The 17523-nt window shown below is 47.8% G+C and overlaps 2 protein-coding genes across 2 annotated transcripts in view; both read left to right on the top strand.

Moving 5' to 3' along the window:
* Positions 1–1516: 1516 nt before the first annotated feature.
* LOC144173154 (carbonic anhydrase 12-like) overlaps positions 1517–17523 on the top strand; it is a gene marked incomplete at its 3' end in the record, with an annotated part of 23277 nt that continues 7270 nt past the window's right edge. Inside the window, exons 1-4 of the mRNA XM_077701664.1 lie at positions 1517–1942; positions 3997–4080; positions 7120–7281; positions 11861–12009. Of these exons, the coding sequence (XP_077557790.1) occupies positions 1909–1942; positions 3997–4080; positions 7120–7281; positions 11861–12009 (429 nt within the window). The remainder of the gene's footprint in view (positions 1943–3996; positions 4081–7119; positions 7282–11860; positions 12010–17523) is intronic.
* On the top strand, positions 12310–13686 carry LOC144173150 (uncharacterized). The gene is made up of 3 exons (XM_077701659.1): positions 12310–12645; positions 13116–13423; positions 13611–13686. Exons 1-3 carry the CDS (start codon positions 12310–12312, stop codon positions 13684–13686), a joined length of 720 nt encoding a protein of 239 aa, XP_077557785.1.

The following is a 17523-nucleotide window of genomic DNA, read 5'->3' as shown; positions in this document are numbered from 1 at the left end:
TTAATTTTGAATATCCTGAATAGGCAATAGATAGCAGTGATACCTCATTCACCAAGAATTAGGACCATGAAACCCAAAAAGTAGAAGAGGAGGTTAAAAAGGCGAGAGAGACACGCAGGAACCTATATATCAATAAAAGTGGTGGCGACGAGTATGTAATACTTCCCACCAGACCCGAAACCCTGGAAAAAGAATACCGGTATTCTGCATTATAGTATATGGCTAGGCCGCGCTGTTACAACCCTGAAAGGCTGCCTGATACCAATCTCTTGGTTTGATAGCAGCCTGGAATACGATAAAAATCCAGTTTCTATGGATTGCCTTCTATCTAAGGCAAGAAGAAGAACGCAGACAAGCGCGTGTATGTGTAGCAGCTTCTCACCCTTCGTTTAATTGCGCTGTTTTCATTCACTGCATGTCTGTCGCCAGCTCGCCAAGCTACCGTACGCATAAAGCTTCATACTAATAATTAGTAATAAACTCAACCTGAACAGTAACTATGAAGCTGGATCGTTCGCTGAAGACGAAGAAGGCGGAGAGGTTAAAACCGAAGAAAAAGAATATGCGAAGGAAGGAAAAGAAGAGCAGAAATAAGGCCAAAATACACAAAAAGGGAGAAGAGAATAAAAACATAAGGGAAAATTCCGTTTCTCCAATTCTCCAACTAAATGCAAAATATCACCTCTTGATACCAAGAAGTAATAAATCGGGTGATCAAAAGCCGCAAGAAAACTTCACTCCTTAAGCAGTTAAAAGTCGCATCACCATTGGCATCGCCAGCGACAGGAGGATCACCCGGCATGCCTGTTCGACGTGTCCTGCGCACGTGGGTGGGTCGAATATCTTGATTTTATGCTACGGACACCAATCGGCTGAGAAGCGTGGAGAAGGCACCAAGGGGCCGTAATGCTTCTTCTCTCGATGAATTGCAGGCGTACGCGTTCATTCACCTCATTATTATAGCGAACGACTCCATGGCTGAAAGGGTATTTGGTAAGCGATTTGCACCGCTTTTATTCCCCCTTCCCTGCCATTTCGCCAATGCACTGGGTATACGTAACGCAGTGTCTATTGTGTCACTCTACATCTACAAGCTCGCCTGAGACGGCAGCACGAACCCTGAATGCTGAATTCGCTGAAATACGGTGCCAGCAGTTCGGCTAATCTATCTTTTAGATTGTATGCATGCTTTCTTAAAGGAGTACTGACACAAAATTTTCGTGTTGCTTTTTTCGCTGCTATGGGTGCCTATTAGCCCACTAATTATAGGATGGCACATTATACTGTCGATCGCAGCGTAAACAATCATTTACGGCGTCGTTTATTCGTGTCAGTTTCGGTTTCGACAAAACGAACGCCGAGCTGCCGCCATGACAGGAGGGCTGCCGTGACGTCAACATTCCTGTCGCACCGCGGCCAGTCTGAGTGCGGTGACGTCATGCTGCCACGCTCCCGGGCAGCATGACGTCAGTCCCAAAACCATGACGTGTATACACGGCCAAGCAGCGCGCACCAGCGGCAGCCAGCGCGTCGGCTACGTCACGGGAGCTCCGACGTCGGCAGTTTGGGGCAAGGAGCAGATGATGTCATGCTGGCCCGCTTTGGGCTTTGGCGTGCGGGCAAAGATTAAAATGCATCTAAAATATGTTATACTGAACAGTTACCGTTGAAATTTGCTGGGAGATATCTCCTGATAAAAAGGAAGCATTTTACATAGTTTTCTCAGCTTTGAAATTTCGTGTCACTACTCCTTTATTAAGGATGCTGATTTAGCAGTTAAACTGAGTTTACTACAAAAAGGCCTCACGTGAACGTGCCAATTGATCGCCCTCTCCGTTCTATTTCTTACTATTAGTCTCCCCAGTGACGGTAGCGCTCAACCTGTCGCAAGGTTCTGGGGGTGGACACATGCATCACTGGCTGACTCACGAAAGATTCATACGTAAGTATTGCCACTGTCCTTCAAAAGCATCGAAGGACTCTGGTATTGCCACTCAGCGACGTCTACAGCATTTTTGCACCTCTGTGCTAGGATGTTGAAGGAATTGTTTGCCCTACAAAGTAATGGGCCGGTCGCCAACCTCGTATAATCTCCTTTGGCGATATTGAGGAGTGCCCTAGTGCCGACTCCCGTGGGAATTCCCATCTTCTCATTTACCGATATCCAGAAAGGTCCCAGGGTCAGTCAACACCCCTAAGGCCTGGCTTATTGGAAAAAGAGGGAATGTCGCTTCAGTAAACAGCTCTTTTAGTTGCTTGTAGTTGTGAGCAGTATGTAAACATCCGCTCATTTCTCGGTTTCGCCTCCAGAAGCTCCCACGCGCAATGTCCCTGTGTACATGTACTTGTGCGGATATCCAGGCACCTTATACCAAATGAATTGGGCTATTGAGTCCCGACACCTGGTCGATAAGTGGGTCAGAAACTGATTCCAAGTGTCTTATTCCCGCAGGGTGGCTTCCTCAACACGCCCCATTTAGGCCGCCGCAGGCTGACACCTTGCAAAGTATTTCTTTTTTTTCATTTTATCCGGTACTCAAACACCCGTGATGGCTTTCGTTTGCACGATGACCCACTATAGTAATGCTTCATTTTCATCTGTTTGTTGTTTGCCATGGTCAGGCGGACAATATACAAAAAAAAAACGAGTCGATTACGGGATATGATGTCAGCAGAAAGCGCATCTAATGCAGTCGTTTTAGCGATACCGTTACAAAGCGGCCGGCTTGTTCAGGCGTGTTCGTATCGGTACATCCAATTCGCCAGACGGATGCAAACGCTGGCTGTGCTGCGTATTAAAGGGGCCCTGCAACACTTCCGATAAACGCTTTCGCCCTTTCCATGATGTCTGGAAGCACCGCGAAAACTATAGTTATCGCCAGCACAAAGCGGCACTGCGTGATTTTCTCTTCGCAGCAGATACGCCTTCCGGTTCTACCTTGCTTTTGTGGCTTTTTTTTAAGTGGCTATCAAACGCGTTCATTGCAGCAACATAAGGGAAACCGGCCCATAGCCGCTACAGCGCTGTAATAGCGTAATACCATCGGTCGAAGAACGCCAAGACCGGGACAAAGAGAAAAATATTTTGAGTACGTTTTTAAGTTATCTGATCGTCACCAGGCAGTAATTTTTGGCTGAGGTACTTTGCGGCCACCCAATCTGAAAGTAGTGGATGTGATGACGGAATACGTTTTGGAAGTATTTGAGATTTTGAAAAACAATGGAAAAAATTTTGCGGGGTCGCTTTAAACTCTCGGGTTTGGATATAGACTTTCTTATTCTTTGAGCCTTGATAACACCTTGGCGTGTCCCCCGACGGGCTTCATAGATAGTGACCTGCCCATAGTAGCTGGCGACAATGGGAGCCAGCGTGCTGAAAAAGATCCCGGGCCATTACCGCTAACGTGAAACCCGTGGATGGACGAACCGTGCAGTGTTTAACAGTATTCTTGGCGGCTTGGCGTTTCTGCCAAAAAAGATAAAACCTTTTAGGGGTAGAGGAAATCACCTTTTTCCCATCTTTTTACGGGATAATAAAATACACTTATCCACTTCCTTCCCCCGATCCAATCATGCCCTTCGACCATTTTGTCGTCTGGAGAACCCTCTGAAATTCGCTGATGTTGCTCGGGGGCTAAGCCGTTGTGTTTTTCAACTCAAGGACGAGGGTGCGATCCCAGCCGCGGCGGCCGTTTTTCTAATAGAGGCGAAAAACAAAAACGCCCGTCTATCTAGATGTCAGCCCAGTTGAAATATATTTGGATGCTGAAAATTGATCTGGAGGGCTCCACTAACGGCACGCCTCACATCCAAAGTGTAGTTCCACCACGCGAAACGCTCAAATTTTTTTTACCGAGAACCATGTAAACGCTGCAAAGGCTTTATTCGCGAGAATGTAAACAATACACAGGTTCATGGCAAATTTATTAAGGCCATGCGACCTGTTATTGACATTTCAACGCTAAGTGTTTTTCTTTTGTTTTATTCTGATCACAGAAAACTACAGGAAATGCAGGCTTTCCGACTGGAGCTACGGAACAGTACCTTTCTGCAAGAACTTCAACACAACCCATTTGTTGAGTGAGTACTTTTTTTCGACCTCGCACCATAGCCAATAACTTTGGCGTCATGTTATGTTCCACGGGTCCGTTTGTACGCCGTCTTTCTACGCGCAAAAATAAAAAAAACGTTTGATTTATTGCTTACATTCCTCCAAAGGTAAATAAATGCGAGGGCATTTGTGCGTCGCTGAGTGTGTCGCTGAGTTAGGCCGTTGAGGTTAGGGTTGCGCAGTAGCAGAGTCCTTCAACTCTGCTACAGAGCAGCGGCGGCCGCACGATGCCCTCCGATCATTGAAGGACTCTGGCAGTAGTAAAGAAACGCTGTTTCGATGCATTATATCGTTTCTGACGTTTCGCTGCCTTGCGGTAGCCTTGTGCTTCGTGGGTAGCGAACTGGCGCAGCGGAATTGCTGCCGCCATGGTCCGCGTTACTGCGCATGCGCATGCGTTCAAGCGCGCGCTCCTTATTTCGCATACCATTTCTGAAGCATGTGCTATGGGACGCGTTGCATTGGATGGGGCAATGAAACTTGCTACTGGGATAGTTGGTTCAAAGCATTTAAAGACATGATTGCACTGAGTAAACAGAACAAAGGAAAGACGTGGTCTGTATAGCGTTACTTCAAGCGGGGTTACTTCTGACTCAGTTCTTCGTCTGTATAACACGAGTCGAGCCTACGCAGCTTGCTTCATAACATGTACAAATCACGTTTATAAAAAAACGCGGTTTTATGTCATTCCTAACGAAAAAAAATGCCGTTCAACTCAATGTGAAAGCTGTCGGAAGTGCAGAGCATTGATTCGCCATAATGGGCTATACCGCCGTTATCCGCTTACTGCTCCCACCCCATGCAATTCAGATTTCCGGCCTTCGCGGTGCTCGCGCGCCCCCTGCCTGAAACTGCGCCAGCGGGAGTTATGGATTGCATTGAATTGGATTAGATTGGCTTGGCTTGGCTTGGATTGGTTTTGGATTGTATTTCATTTGATTGGATTTGGATTGGATGATAAGCAGCAGTAAGCATGATAATCGACTAATCCTCGACAACCAGGAAAGCTAAGAATAACTAGCTGAACCTCAGCTCACGCTACGTATATCCTGGTATGGCCGCGTGGCTTTCGAAGCCTCTGGGTTACGCCGTGGGGAAGGGACCGTGACAGGCTACACCGTAACGCCGTGGCGACATGCTTGGTTCCAGCGAGCGAGCTAGGACGAGAATGCGAGCGCCTAAAGTGCTCTGCACTTAAAAGTAAGCCCAGGTCCACCCAGTGTGAAACCTACTGACACAGCGGAGCTGTGGTTCTCTTTTGTCTGGCGAACATCAATGGGCGCTCGCCTAAGAACGGCAGCGCCATCGCCGTGCAAATTCTGTGTTTCGCGCAAACTAATCGACAGCTAAAAATGAGCGGCGTGAGGCTCCCTCTCCTAGCCGAAGGAAGAGGAACGTGCCTCTGCGATACCGCTGCGCCCTCTATTGGTGGGTCTGGGAACCTGATCCTACCCCTGCGTGACGCACGACCTTCAGAAGACGGACAAAAAGTCTGGGCCTACAACAGCTCCGCGGCTAAAATTCATACTCTCACATGAACAATGTCATCGACAGGTTCCTTAATATAATATGCCTCCAGTAATTTGCGGCCATTTGAGCCACGGCTTTTGGTTTTAGAAGCCGTTCGGTTTTTTCTACGGTCGATGGGAATTTAGTGTGCCGTATTTCAGCCATATTTCTGGCATGGCTTTTCTTTCGTGGTTTACGAATGACGGGGCGGTGAGGGGGAAGGAGGAGAGGCGGGGCGGTCGCGCGATGGGTCATGTAGTGCTCTTCCACAAAAAAAAAAAAAAAAAAAAAATTGGGCACAGCAGGAAAATGCTTATTGCAACTGTGGAAACCTAAAGTAGACGGAAACCATTCTTGTTTTTACATTTCCCGCCTGCTTACCGCTGCTGCCGCGATGAAGTTAGTTTCACGAATCAAGATATGAAACCCGCGAATGTAAAACCCGAAATCCCGTTTGACAATCTTATTGAAAACTCACCGGTAGTTGTCCCAACATGTTGGTGTGACTCAGTCCTTTTGGGGAAGGCCACTGACGTGCGGTTGGGGTTTCTCTATTTTTAGCGTTGGCCGGTAACTGATAAGGCACTAACGCGAGTCTGACACGACAGACTTGCACTGGAGGCGTAAATGTAGGCGTACCAAATTTATCCGGAATAAAATGTTGAAGCCATCAGGTTGGCTTTCCGTAAGACTTAAACAATATCAGGAAGACAGATGCTTTGTAGCAGAGTCATTGGTGACACATTATAGCATTCTGAGCAAACAAGCCACTGGGTTATTTGCTCTGATGAAGGCTACCGTAGCACGACAGGCTGATACGGACAGCGTAAAGTCGCGGGCAATTTTCGCGGCTTTCCCGTTCACGACCAGGCGTAAGAGGACCGAGTTTATTTGCAAGTTATGGCTTAAGGCACATGCTGTTTTTTTGTTTACTGTCTCAACCTTCCCATTTTTTCCGTTCTCCGCTGTTTTCTTTTTTGTAACACGCAGTTAAGGAGACTCGCCTGTTAACATTCCGATGGTACTTACTACTTAATTGACTCATGCGCTTAAAAAACATCGTGCACCAATACGAAAAGCTTTAGAAATGCATATAAATGTGCACAACGGCCTGGTTTGCTTATTTTTGTAATATGCCACTTCTGTACAGAAAAAAAAAATTAAGCTGTCGCAAGGCAGACCACTAGCGCCATCTAATTAATACTAGAAAAACGAAAAATGTGTTCATTGTTAGTTTTCTATCTCAGTCAAGAAATGACATAGTATTTCTAAAAAAAAGCAAACTAGGCCGTTGGGAACGTTTTCATGTATCTGTAAAACGTTTTGTATCGGTACACGAACATTTTTAAGCCCGTTGGTGATAAATTAGAAAGTCCCATAGAAATGGGATCAGGTGGGTCCCCCTTAGGCCTATTCCAGACTTCTTTCTCGTAACCTGCCCTGGCTTCACTCCACCAGATGCCCTGCCTTTTTTTTTTCTCCGACGAGGCGCGCTGCAGACTCGACCGAGTGGTCTCGCAGATATCCGTCCTGCGGCGGCTCCCAGCAGTCCCCCATCCATCTGCTGTTCGCCCACTCCACATTCCACCTCTTCGACCCCATCCAGTTTTTCAACTACGACTCCGAGATGCGGCTGGATGTCGAGATGGTCGGAACTACACGTGAGTGCGCTCCCTTTTTACACCGCAGCTTTTAGGGGCACGCTCGTGCGTGATCTCGACTTTCGCGGCTCCATCACAGCGTGGTAGCTATGGAAACCACGTTAGCGGGCGCTGCTAGAGCGAGGTGGGAGGGGAGCCGTTGCTATGGTAACGCGGAGTGGGTAAGCTGTGAAATCGCTGTAGCCGCGCGCGCCGTGAGTAAAACGTCGTTGGTGTGCCAAGGCGCTGTAGAATCGTCTGTTTGCCGTAAAGAATCACCTCTTCTCCTTTTTCAGGCTTTGAGGACTGCTTTTATCTGTATTTCTTTAACACGAAAGTGTTTTTTTTTCCGGGATTCACGAAGATTTCACTTACGTAATATCTGTGACGTAAGTGACGCCAGTAGAACGAAGCAAGCTGTCTGTAAAGAGTGCACCCCTGCACACGGGGTCTTCTTGCAGGGAAGCAACCTTTAGTACTAAACAGTACGTTATATTTCGGGTTGTTCGTTTTCGGGTTTTATATTTTAACACGACAGTGTTTTATGCCGGGAAACATGAAGATTTCACTGACGTCACATTCTTCACGGAAATGACGCCAGTACACCTTTGTCGAAGCGACCCGCCAGCAGGACGTCGCTCGCCAAGCACACCCGCAAGACAGCCGTGCACCCGCAGACCATTTTCAGTTGCAGATTTCGCTGCACATTTCACTTTCGTGTTTTACCGATTCCTCTGTCAGAGGAGTCGACCACCGTTTTTTTCCTGCTCTTCCCCCATCTTGCTCCCTATCCCATTTTAGGCTCTTGGTGGAGTCATAGGGCCACGTCAAGGGGGTTTCTCTTTTTTATAAGCGTATGTTCATTCATCAATTCTCATTTGATTGTTTTGATTGATTCCGAGGTTCAACGCGCCAAAACTACACAGGTTGTGAGGCGCGCCGTAGTTTAGGGGCTCCGGATTAATTTTGACCACCTAGGGATCTTTAACGTGCGTCGAAATCTCGAACACACGGGCGTTTTCGCTTTTCGTCTCCATCAGAAAAGCGGCCGCGGTGGACGGGAATGGCACCCGCATCCTCGTGCTCACCCGCGTTGCGCTGCTGAGCACGAGGCCGGGCGAGAGGGGCGGACGCCGCCGCTGTAGCACGGCCGTGCGTTCGCGGAATGAAAACGGAAAGCAGCGTCTTTCGAAGGGTGAGACAGCGGAACTCAGCCACCCTGATGTGCTAGCTCGGGCCTACGCCACCGCGCGACACAAGAGCAGACACCGGAACAGTTCGGCATGGGAGCTTAGCGATTCCCATTTATAACGATTTAAACTAGTTAGTTTAGTAAGTTTGAGAATTGCGAGGAAGCTAAGAGAACTTTTATAATCGCTTTTTATCAGAACCAGCTGCTCCTTTCGCCTTTTGGAATACCTCTTAAAACACAACCGAATTGGTATTCACCATTTTAGTAAACGGAATCCCATTCGTGGCAAGCAGTGTGCAAAAGGTAGCGTTTCTCTAGCGGCCAGATGTCTGTATGTGGTCTCTACACTTTTTTTCCCGCCCTGCAAACCAATCGTAACGTATCTTTGCCGTACGGCCACTTAATTCCGTCGGGCCCGGGTTACCCAGTAGGTGCTTCCGAACAATTGGTTAGTCAAGCTGTGCGAAGGATTCGCTTTGTGGACGCGAAGCTGCTCCAAAACAGGCCCCCAAAAAACTGTCACTAAAGCAGACGACAAAGCCGCGCCGCCAACGCCGGGTAATAACGGTGGGTAATAAGGTCCCTGTATTTTTCAAAGGTAGCGCAAACTCCCTTCCCCGCGCCGTTTCCTCCTCGCCCTCCTCTCTCGGCCGCCATTAGTGAGCGACTCCGTGGAGCGCGCCGCGGACCGTTTCGTTTCGTTTGCGCGGCGCGTTGAAGTGCTTGCTTAAAACGCGACAGTTCTAGGCGTAAATTCAGAACGGTGTTCGCAGATAATGTGTAGGAAGAACTGTGTGTGATTGGCCAGTGCCTTAGCTATCATCTCGCGTTTTGAGGGAGCCAACTGCCCTTTCGTGCCGGCCTATCGAAATCTGCGTTTGTAGTACTCGCTGTCGATTTAATCTGGGGCCTGCTTCACAAGATAGAAAAATCTGGTATATGTGGAATTTTTCTGGAGTTTTTAAAAGTGGAAGAGCACCTCAAAGTTCATATGAGGGCTATTAGAGCTCGAGTTGGTACGGGAACAACAGAGCCCCACTAAAATTTGGAACATGCACGCCCACTTCCAGAATGGGACGGGTGTATATTGCGCTGCTGAGCACGAGGTCGCGGGTTCGATTCCAGGCCGCTTTTCTGATGGAGGCGAAAAGCAAAAACGCCCGTGTGTACGAGATTTCGGCGTACGTTAAAGATCCCCAGGTGGTCCAAATTAATCCGGAGCCCTCCACTACAACGTGCCTCATCGCCTGCGTTGCGTCAACGCGTTAAACCCTACAATCAATCAATCAATCGGGGACGTGTGTATACGATTCATTCATAAAATACAAAAACGTTCAGTGGATCGAAAGTAGATTTTATTCAGGGCGCAAACAAAATGCGGGAAGCGTCGAATGATTTCGGGAGGCGTCGATTTAGATCACGAACGCTCCCGGAGAACATTCCAGTGGAGTGACGACAGGGCGAAACACTCTCACTATCAAATCAGATAGCCCCTGCGGCATACGAAGGAAAAAGTAGAGGCCGATGCGCAAATATGGAAGGAACCGCATTTGGCTTGAGTTTCTTGAGGCCAGCTTGTGACAGAATTACTGGTTCAAATTGATCCCTCGTGAAGTGTTTCTGAAAGATACAGACATCCTCTATCGCATTCTTTGCAGTTTGGCTGAAGAAATATTGCTGAAGCAAAACATTTTGCTTCTTATGTTAGAAAATGCGAACAGCCGCGAAAACAGGATGGTGTTCTTGCATTCACTAGGTTCCTCACTATTTGTTAATCGAAAGTGTTCTCAAGTATGTTTGAAACTTGAACAAAAGCATCCATGCATTTCACAAATAAACAACTATACAACATTATATTAACTATGCACTCTCTTATATTAGCTGTACAAGCATGCACAAAATTCTCATGCAAGTGAAGAGAAATGGGGATAAATATGAAAGAATGCAAACTGAGAACACAATAAACCACAATAAAACAATAAACGGCGAAATTTTGCCTACAGGTAATCAAAGTTCAAGCGAAAAAAAAATTAAAAGAAAAAAGATCATACACGTGGTTTCTTTCTGGTGAAATGTTATTTATGCCAACTGGCATAATATCGCAATTAAAAAAAATTGCTTCCGCTGCAAATGGTCGCAAATAGAAAGAAAATCGCGAACGCCAAACATTTGGCAGTAATTATATTGTGGCCGTTTTCGAATACCCGATCCAATACGAGCGAGCTAAACACGATCGGGCAGTCATCGTTGTTGAAACCATGGGAGAAAGCGTCGACGGAAACATCAAGCTGCTTTTTTTCTGTTTAACCTGAACGTCAGTACCAAGGCTGAGCTTCATCTAAAAGCCTTCCAGAGGCATGTCTACGCGAAAAAGTTTTGTAGTGACTGCTTACCTCGCAAAGCCTCCCTCGATGACAATCGAAGTTTTTTCTGCCGATGCGATGCAGCCATACCGCTCGCCGCTCGGTATCATTTTTCCCTCGTGGAACCACGAAAAGCTTGTCGCCTTTTGCAATGCTGCTGGAGCAGCCAACGGCACAGCAGGTCGGCATTACGCTGCAGCCGAGGCCGCTTTGCGAAAGGCAGCGCACATGGGGGCGAGGAGCAGTACGCTCCCTAATGGCGTCGTTACCCGACGAAACCGAAACTGACGAGGGGTCAACAGGGTTCATTGGTCACGTGTCGCGCCTGGTCCAATAGGGGAGCAGAAAAGGGCGCAGTGGGAAGGAGAGAAGTAGAGGGCGGGGAGAAAATTCTCCTCTCTACTTTGTACAATGGTTTGCGTTACCTTTGAAAAATACAGGGACCTTAGTGGGTAACCATTCGCCGCGCCATCTACACTGTGTTCCGTGAGTGAAAACCGCCCTCCCCCTCCCTATCCGCGTAGGGAGTTTCTTGTCCCGAACGTTACGAAAGAACCATTGGCTGGTAAAGCTAGGAAGCTTTGCTTTAAAAAGACGAAAGCCCAGACCACGTCATGAAACGTAAAATCCTCAAGTACAGGCGTACCCAGCTTGTCAGGTCGAACTGCATGCCGAAGCAGCGATCTAAGCGGGACTTCTAGTACACTTTGCGCCAAACCTTCCGCGCATGCGCCATCTGGAGGGCGCACTGTCTACGCTGAGCCGGCCTAACTGGTGTGTACAGAAAAAGAAGTTGCCGTTGGCGCAGCCTAGCGCAAGTTTACTATGGCCAGAGTCCTCTATTGTTTGAAACGTTGAAGGACTCTGATATGGGCTTGCCGAAGTGCCATCGCCGTCTGCGCGGCCGCGCACCACTCCGCCGGAAAAGTCGAAGTATAAACGTATAAACGCGAGAACGGAATGCGGAGTTCCGTCCGGGACGTTGCTTCTCCGGCTCATTTCGAAGGCGCACCTGCCGTAGCAACTTGCTCACGCTTTCTCGCAGTGTTCTTCTACCCCTTCGGGCTGGACGTGGGCGTGTTCGGCGGTCCCCTCGAAGTCCCGTACAGCTTCTTCATGGGCACAATACACTTCGACAGGACATCGTCTGCCGGCTCAGAACACGCCATCGAGAAGAAGCGGTACGCCGCAGAGGTGCGTGGCGGTTAATCTGCACCTCCAAAGGAGGATTTATGGGGTGTGAGGAATGCCCCTTCCCTTCACCAAGGAGCGACCTGAGCTAACACCTCATCGTGCTCGTTATTGCGATGTGCGAAGACGCAGTGAAGTATACATAGTTTTCACGTGACGTCACACCATCGTCTGCAAGCGGCCTTCGCCATATTGGAGTACTGCAAGGCGGCGCACCATATATAGCGGTGCGAACGTCGTAGCGCCGTCTCTGCTGTCTGCCTGTGTTGATTTCGCCATTTACGAACTACCGTGCGTTAAATCATGGCAACGGCCAGGCGGAAGGAGTTCGGCCCGTCATATTTTGCTGGGCTAGTGGGTCCGACGCGTGCTCGCTATGAAGAAAAAGTCAATATGTGCGACGGGGTTGACCCGTACACGTTGTGCGCCGGGACTGACACGACGGCGGACGTCGAGCTTCTGCCGGTTACGCCGCATGCGGACATTGTTAACTATTTGGTGCTGTCGACAAACTACGTGTCACTTGCCGAAATGAAAGCCTACAAGGCTCTGGAAGTTCACAATTATTTCCCGAGTGGCCGAGTGAGCGGCATGACGGCAATGCGGCTTCCCTCCAAGCGCGTCATCGTGTTGAGCGAGGTAAGGTTAAATTTTAAAATTATTTCACTTCGCGCCACCGGATATAACAGGGTCAACACGGTACCCACTTGTGTGAACCCATCCGTTCACTGTGCATAACGGCGCGGTGCGCTGCTCACTGCTGCAAATGCTCGACTCTGCCGAGCATTGTTCACGATGCAAAATATCCTTCGTTTGCTCGTTTACCTAAACCAGGCATTTTGCGTCTCTGGTAAAATGTAGGCATTGAAAATAAAGCCGAGTGCGTTATAATTTCGCTGCTATTTTTATAGCGAAAACCACAGTCACTAGGGTCAGGAGACAGAAAAAAAAAAAGGTAGACACCTTGAAGGGAAAATTGTTTCACTGCTCAGACAATGGGCTAAAATTAAACAAACGTTTATATGTTGGCTGTGTAAACATTTTAAGAAACACCGCAACTGTATGGTTGCATTTCATTATTCCTAAGCATGAATATGTACATTTTTCAGGTCGGCCACTCCCAGCGGCTGCGAGAAGCTCCACTGAAAGCTTGGATTCTGGCTGACAGTGATGGAAGCATATGTTCAGCGTACTGTACCTGCATGGCCGGTGCAGGTGAAGCCTGCTCCCACGTCGGTGCAACACTTTTTGCAATGGAGACAGCGGTGCGTATCAGAGAGTCGCAGGCATGTACGCAGAAGACAAATATTTGGCTTCCTGCACATCGCTTTGGCACTGAGTACAAGAGACTGAGGGACATCGACTTTGCGTCTTCGAAGAAAAAGAAAAGCCGCATGGATGCCCTTCCTGAAAGGCCGTTTGACGAACAACATGAAGTCCGCACAGGAGCATCAGCTTTGCCACCCCCTACGGCAGAAGAGCTTCGCACGTTCTATTCGAGTATCGACGATGGAGGACTCCCACCAGCAATATTTATGGTGCTACCAGAATACAGTGACAAATTTGTGCCACCCAGAAGCAGTGAGCCTCCCAACCTTCGACAGTTGCTGTGTCATGGAGCTCAGTCTGAGAACTTGCCACAACTCGTCTCTCGTGCTCAAGGCACAATTCCCCAACTAGCCATCACCGTAGAAATGGTGCATCGTGCTGAAGGGCTGACCCGGCAGCAGGCCAAGTGCCCGGCATGGTTCAAGTATCGTGCTGGACGGGTCACAGCTTCGATCATGAAGAGTATTTGTAGCACGACTACAACTCAGCCCTCAGTCAGCCTTTTGAAAAAGATGTGTTATCCAGAACAGCACCGGTTCTCAACGGCAGCCACACAGTGGGGCATCGATCATGAAGAAGATGCGATTGCAGAATACGCAGCTGTAATGAAAACATGCCACACCAACTTTGGTCACAACAAGACGGGAGTTTTCTTGAGCACGAAATACCCGCACCAAGCAGCCAGCCCTGATGGCACAGCAACATGCACATGTTGTGGAAAGGGACTCATCGAAGTGAAGTGTCCCCATACAGCCGCTCATACCACAGCAGAGCAAGCAGCTGTAAAGAATGCAGATTTCTGCCTTGAAGCAGTCAATGGAAAGCTGCAGTTGAAGCATGGCCACGCTTACTATAACCAAATTCAAACACCGTTGGCAGTGTGCGATCTTCCCTACTGTGATTTTGTGGTGTGGACCCCACTGTCGCTGCACATTGAGAGGATACTGCAGGACAAGGCTTTTTTTGACACCATTAATGCAGCAGCATCCAATTTTTTTGTTGAAGTAATCTTGCCTGAGCTCCTATCGGGATATTTCACCAAGAGGAGCCTGGTATCTTCAGCTAGTGCAGGCACATTCTGCTATTGTCAGGAGCCCGAACAAGGACGAATGCTCGCATGTGACTACAAAAACTGCAAAAATGGATGGTTCCATTACAGCTGCATTGGCATTAAGCGGGCACCCAAACAAAAGCAGTGGTTTTGCGATGACTGCTCCAGCTTGGACAGCAGTCAACAGTAATTCGCTGCAGCCAAAATTCCAGCTAATTACAGCTGAAGGTCCTTATCAAAACCAATAAAAGGCAACTACATTTCAATCACTGTGCCAATCATTTGTGACTTTTAACATAAACACCTTCACAGATAAAATAGAATTTGCGAGCTATCCAAGCAGAAAGCTGAGGAAAAATGCAGTAACAATGTCAGTGATTGAGGCAGCAGGAAAATAATTCAGGGGAGCTTTCACTCTAGAGCAAGGCTTGAATGGAGAAGCTGTTGTAGGTGAGCATTACCGGACACAGTTAAGTTTCAGTATCATTGCTTATGTGCATAGTTGCAGTGCTAGCTAGTAATCGTCATATGCATCGAAGAGGTCGTCGTCATCTTTGCGACAAATGTCGGCGTGCATTTGTACGGGTTTGAAAATGTTTTACATGTTTCGTTGCAGTTTTGCACTATAGTCAGTCAGTAGTCATCATCACATTAATCAATATTGTTGTGTTCCTCATGCAACAATTACATGTGCGGTAGCTCTTGATGATAGCACTGCAGGGCTTTTTTTATGCTAAAGCCACTTCCGTCATCGCTTTGCACTCTGCAAGTAGTAATCATCATATTCGCCGATGTCGTTGTGTTCCTCATGCAAGCATTACACGCGCAGTAGCTCCTGATGACGGTACTGGAGGGCTTTCTTTTTTTTTCTTTTTTGTTGCTAAAGCCACTGCGTGAGCCGGGAACTTGGCGGTTGCTGTGAGGCACGCGCTCACAAGTGCTTGGCATTTTCTTGGTATTTTTGCCTCCAATGGCAAACTTGCGGCCAGTAACAGCGGCTCCGCTGTTAAAAAGGCTACAAAGAAATTGTATAGGTAAGACCAAAATCCACGCAATAAAATAAAAGACAAGGCAATTTTTTTTAGCGATTTCATGATACAGTGAATGCGGCAGAGGACTTTCACTCTGAATTGTACAGCTCATAGACAAGTCATTCAAGCTTGAGTGATATCAAAGGCAAACAGCATTGGAGTTATGAAGGCCGAAAGACCGTACTAGACATGCATCACAGAAAAAGGGAAGGCGAAGACCGCATAACAGTCGAACTGATTAAAGATGGAGGGGACATCATACCTGGGAAACTCTCAGTACTCTATACACGTCTATAAAACCATAATGTACTAATAAGCTAGAAAAAGACTCACATGAAATTGATACAAAGAATGAAGACTTAGATCACTTGAATTGTAGACCCACCAGCTTACTTTCAGTACTTTACAAGTACCATGAAGGTTATCTGAAGCACAAAAAAAGCCTGATTTTCCTTAACCTAAAAAACAAGCTGGTTTCAGAAAAAGTGTACTCTACAATGAACTACTGCCATGTGATCAATGAGATGAGAAATCAGCTGAGTACAACACTCGTAATCAACCAGGCTGATCAACCATTATTTAGGACAGGAAAGTGTTCACACAGGTTCTTTCTGGTTCAGTGGAACCACAGATGGACGGGTGTTAACAAGATCAGTAGGACAGGGAAGTGTTTGCACAGGCTCTTTCTGGTTTGGCGGAACCACAGATGGACAGATGTTACAAAGAGAACAACAAACTGTCACTATTTTGTCTAGGGGTGGCACTGGGTCGTCCTGCAACAAAATAGATCGGTTGTACAGCCTTGATAATAACATACTTGTTCCTCACAAGACCAGTCACTCGTTCCACATGGATGCGGACACTAGCAAGCTTTCTGGTGTTGTGCACCTCCAAGGCCGTTAGTTGATTCCTTCCTTTCGTGAAGGCAGGTACATGCAGCTGTACACAGTAGAGGCCAAGAGTGTCCGCAATGTCAAACCTCCGGTCTGCCAACACAAGATCGCCCTGCGTCAACATGTCTAGTACACCGCAGTTCTCTGTGATGTGTTTGTCACTGCATCTTCCCCCCCACCCCTCAGAAATAAACGTTATGACACCCTGAGCGCTGATTCCAATTAGTACTTGGCCGTGTTACTGCTCTTATATTGCGACCAGGTCTCACTACGTGGCTCCATGGAAGATGGCCGCTCAATTTTTACCTCAAAACCGTCAATAATTACAGCAACCTTAGCACCAAACGAATCTAGAAATGCTTGCGGCATGGTCTTCTGAATTGCATTCCTAGATGGCCAGGAAATCAGAGGTTTGAGCCTCCAGAAGGCAGCATTCAGCCACTTTTCGAAAATTCGGCTGACAGTTGAATCAGACACGCCGAACCTGTAGCCTAGGTCTTGCAGTGGAAAATTGCACCTCAATTTCATGAAGAACACCACAAACTCCTGAAATTTGCCGAGGCTGTTTTGCTGCGTATGTTTAACCACACACTCAACCATTTGAAAAACGGCAAACAGCCTAGCAAAACTGGACAGTCCTGTGTAGAATGCAACTTTGGCAGGGTCGTCTCGCAGTGAATCCGCTGTCCCTTCAAGTTTCTTTTTCGCTTCCTCAGCTTCCCGCACCTCCAATGCAAGTCTGGTCCTGTCCTCTTCTAAAGTGCTGATCTACTCCATGGTGACAACAGTTTGCACAGCAGCTTCTGTAATAACCAAGCAACAGTTAGGGACATGAACATACAGCTTAAAAGAATGTGCAGCTGCTTTTACAATAGACTAAAGAGACTGTTAGTGAGAAAACATACCTTTAACTAAGTCGGTCTCGCTGGAACCTTCAGCGCACATCTCCTGCTCGGCATTCTCATTCACTTCATACGTTTCTGGCGAAGGGGGGTCGTCCTCTGCCGGCTGGGTGCCCACACACTGCTGCGCCACTGCTTTGTTAGCCCGCCGATCCTTGGCACGCTCGTACCGACCCGTAGTCTTCACACCCGGTCCGGTACCGTTTGTGTACCCCAAGTGCTGACTCGTCACCCAGTCAGGGTTGGTGTCGTCCATTAGGCTCGCTGGCTTCCCTGCAAATTATGAAGCATTAGCGCATCTGCCGCAAGCG

The sequence above is a fragment of the Haemaphysalis longicornis genome, unplaced genomic scaffold, assembly GCF_048455015.1.
Source record: "Haemaphysalis longicornis isolate Haplotype H1 unplaced genomic scaffold, Haemaphysalis longicornis Haplotype H1 scaffold_295, whole genome shotgun sequence".
NCBI lineage: Eukaryota > Metazoa > Arthropoda > Arachnida > Ixodida > Ixodidae > Haemaphysalis > Haemaphysalis longicornis.
Note: the sequence above shows the minus strand (reverse complement) of the source record. Positions and strands in the feature narration are given on the sequence as shown.

Coding starts and splice junctions, on each gene's coding strand:
- LOC144173150 (XM_077701659.1), top strand. CDS start 12,310: ATGGCAACGGCCAGGCGGAAGGAGTTCGGCCCGTCATATTTTGCTGGG. Junction 12,646..13,115: donor GCGTCATCGTGTTGAGCGAG/GTAAGGTTAAAT, acceptor TACATTTTTCAG/GTCGGCCACTCCCAGCGGCT. Junction 13,424..13,610: donor GATGCCCTTCCTGAAAGGCC/GTTTGACGAACA, acceptor AACCTTCGACAG/TTGCTGTGTCATGGAGCTCA.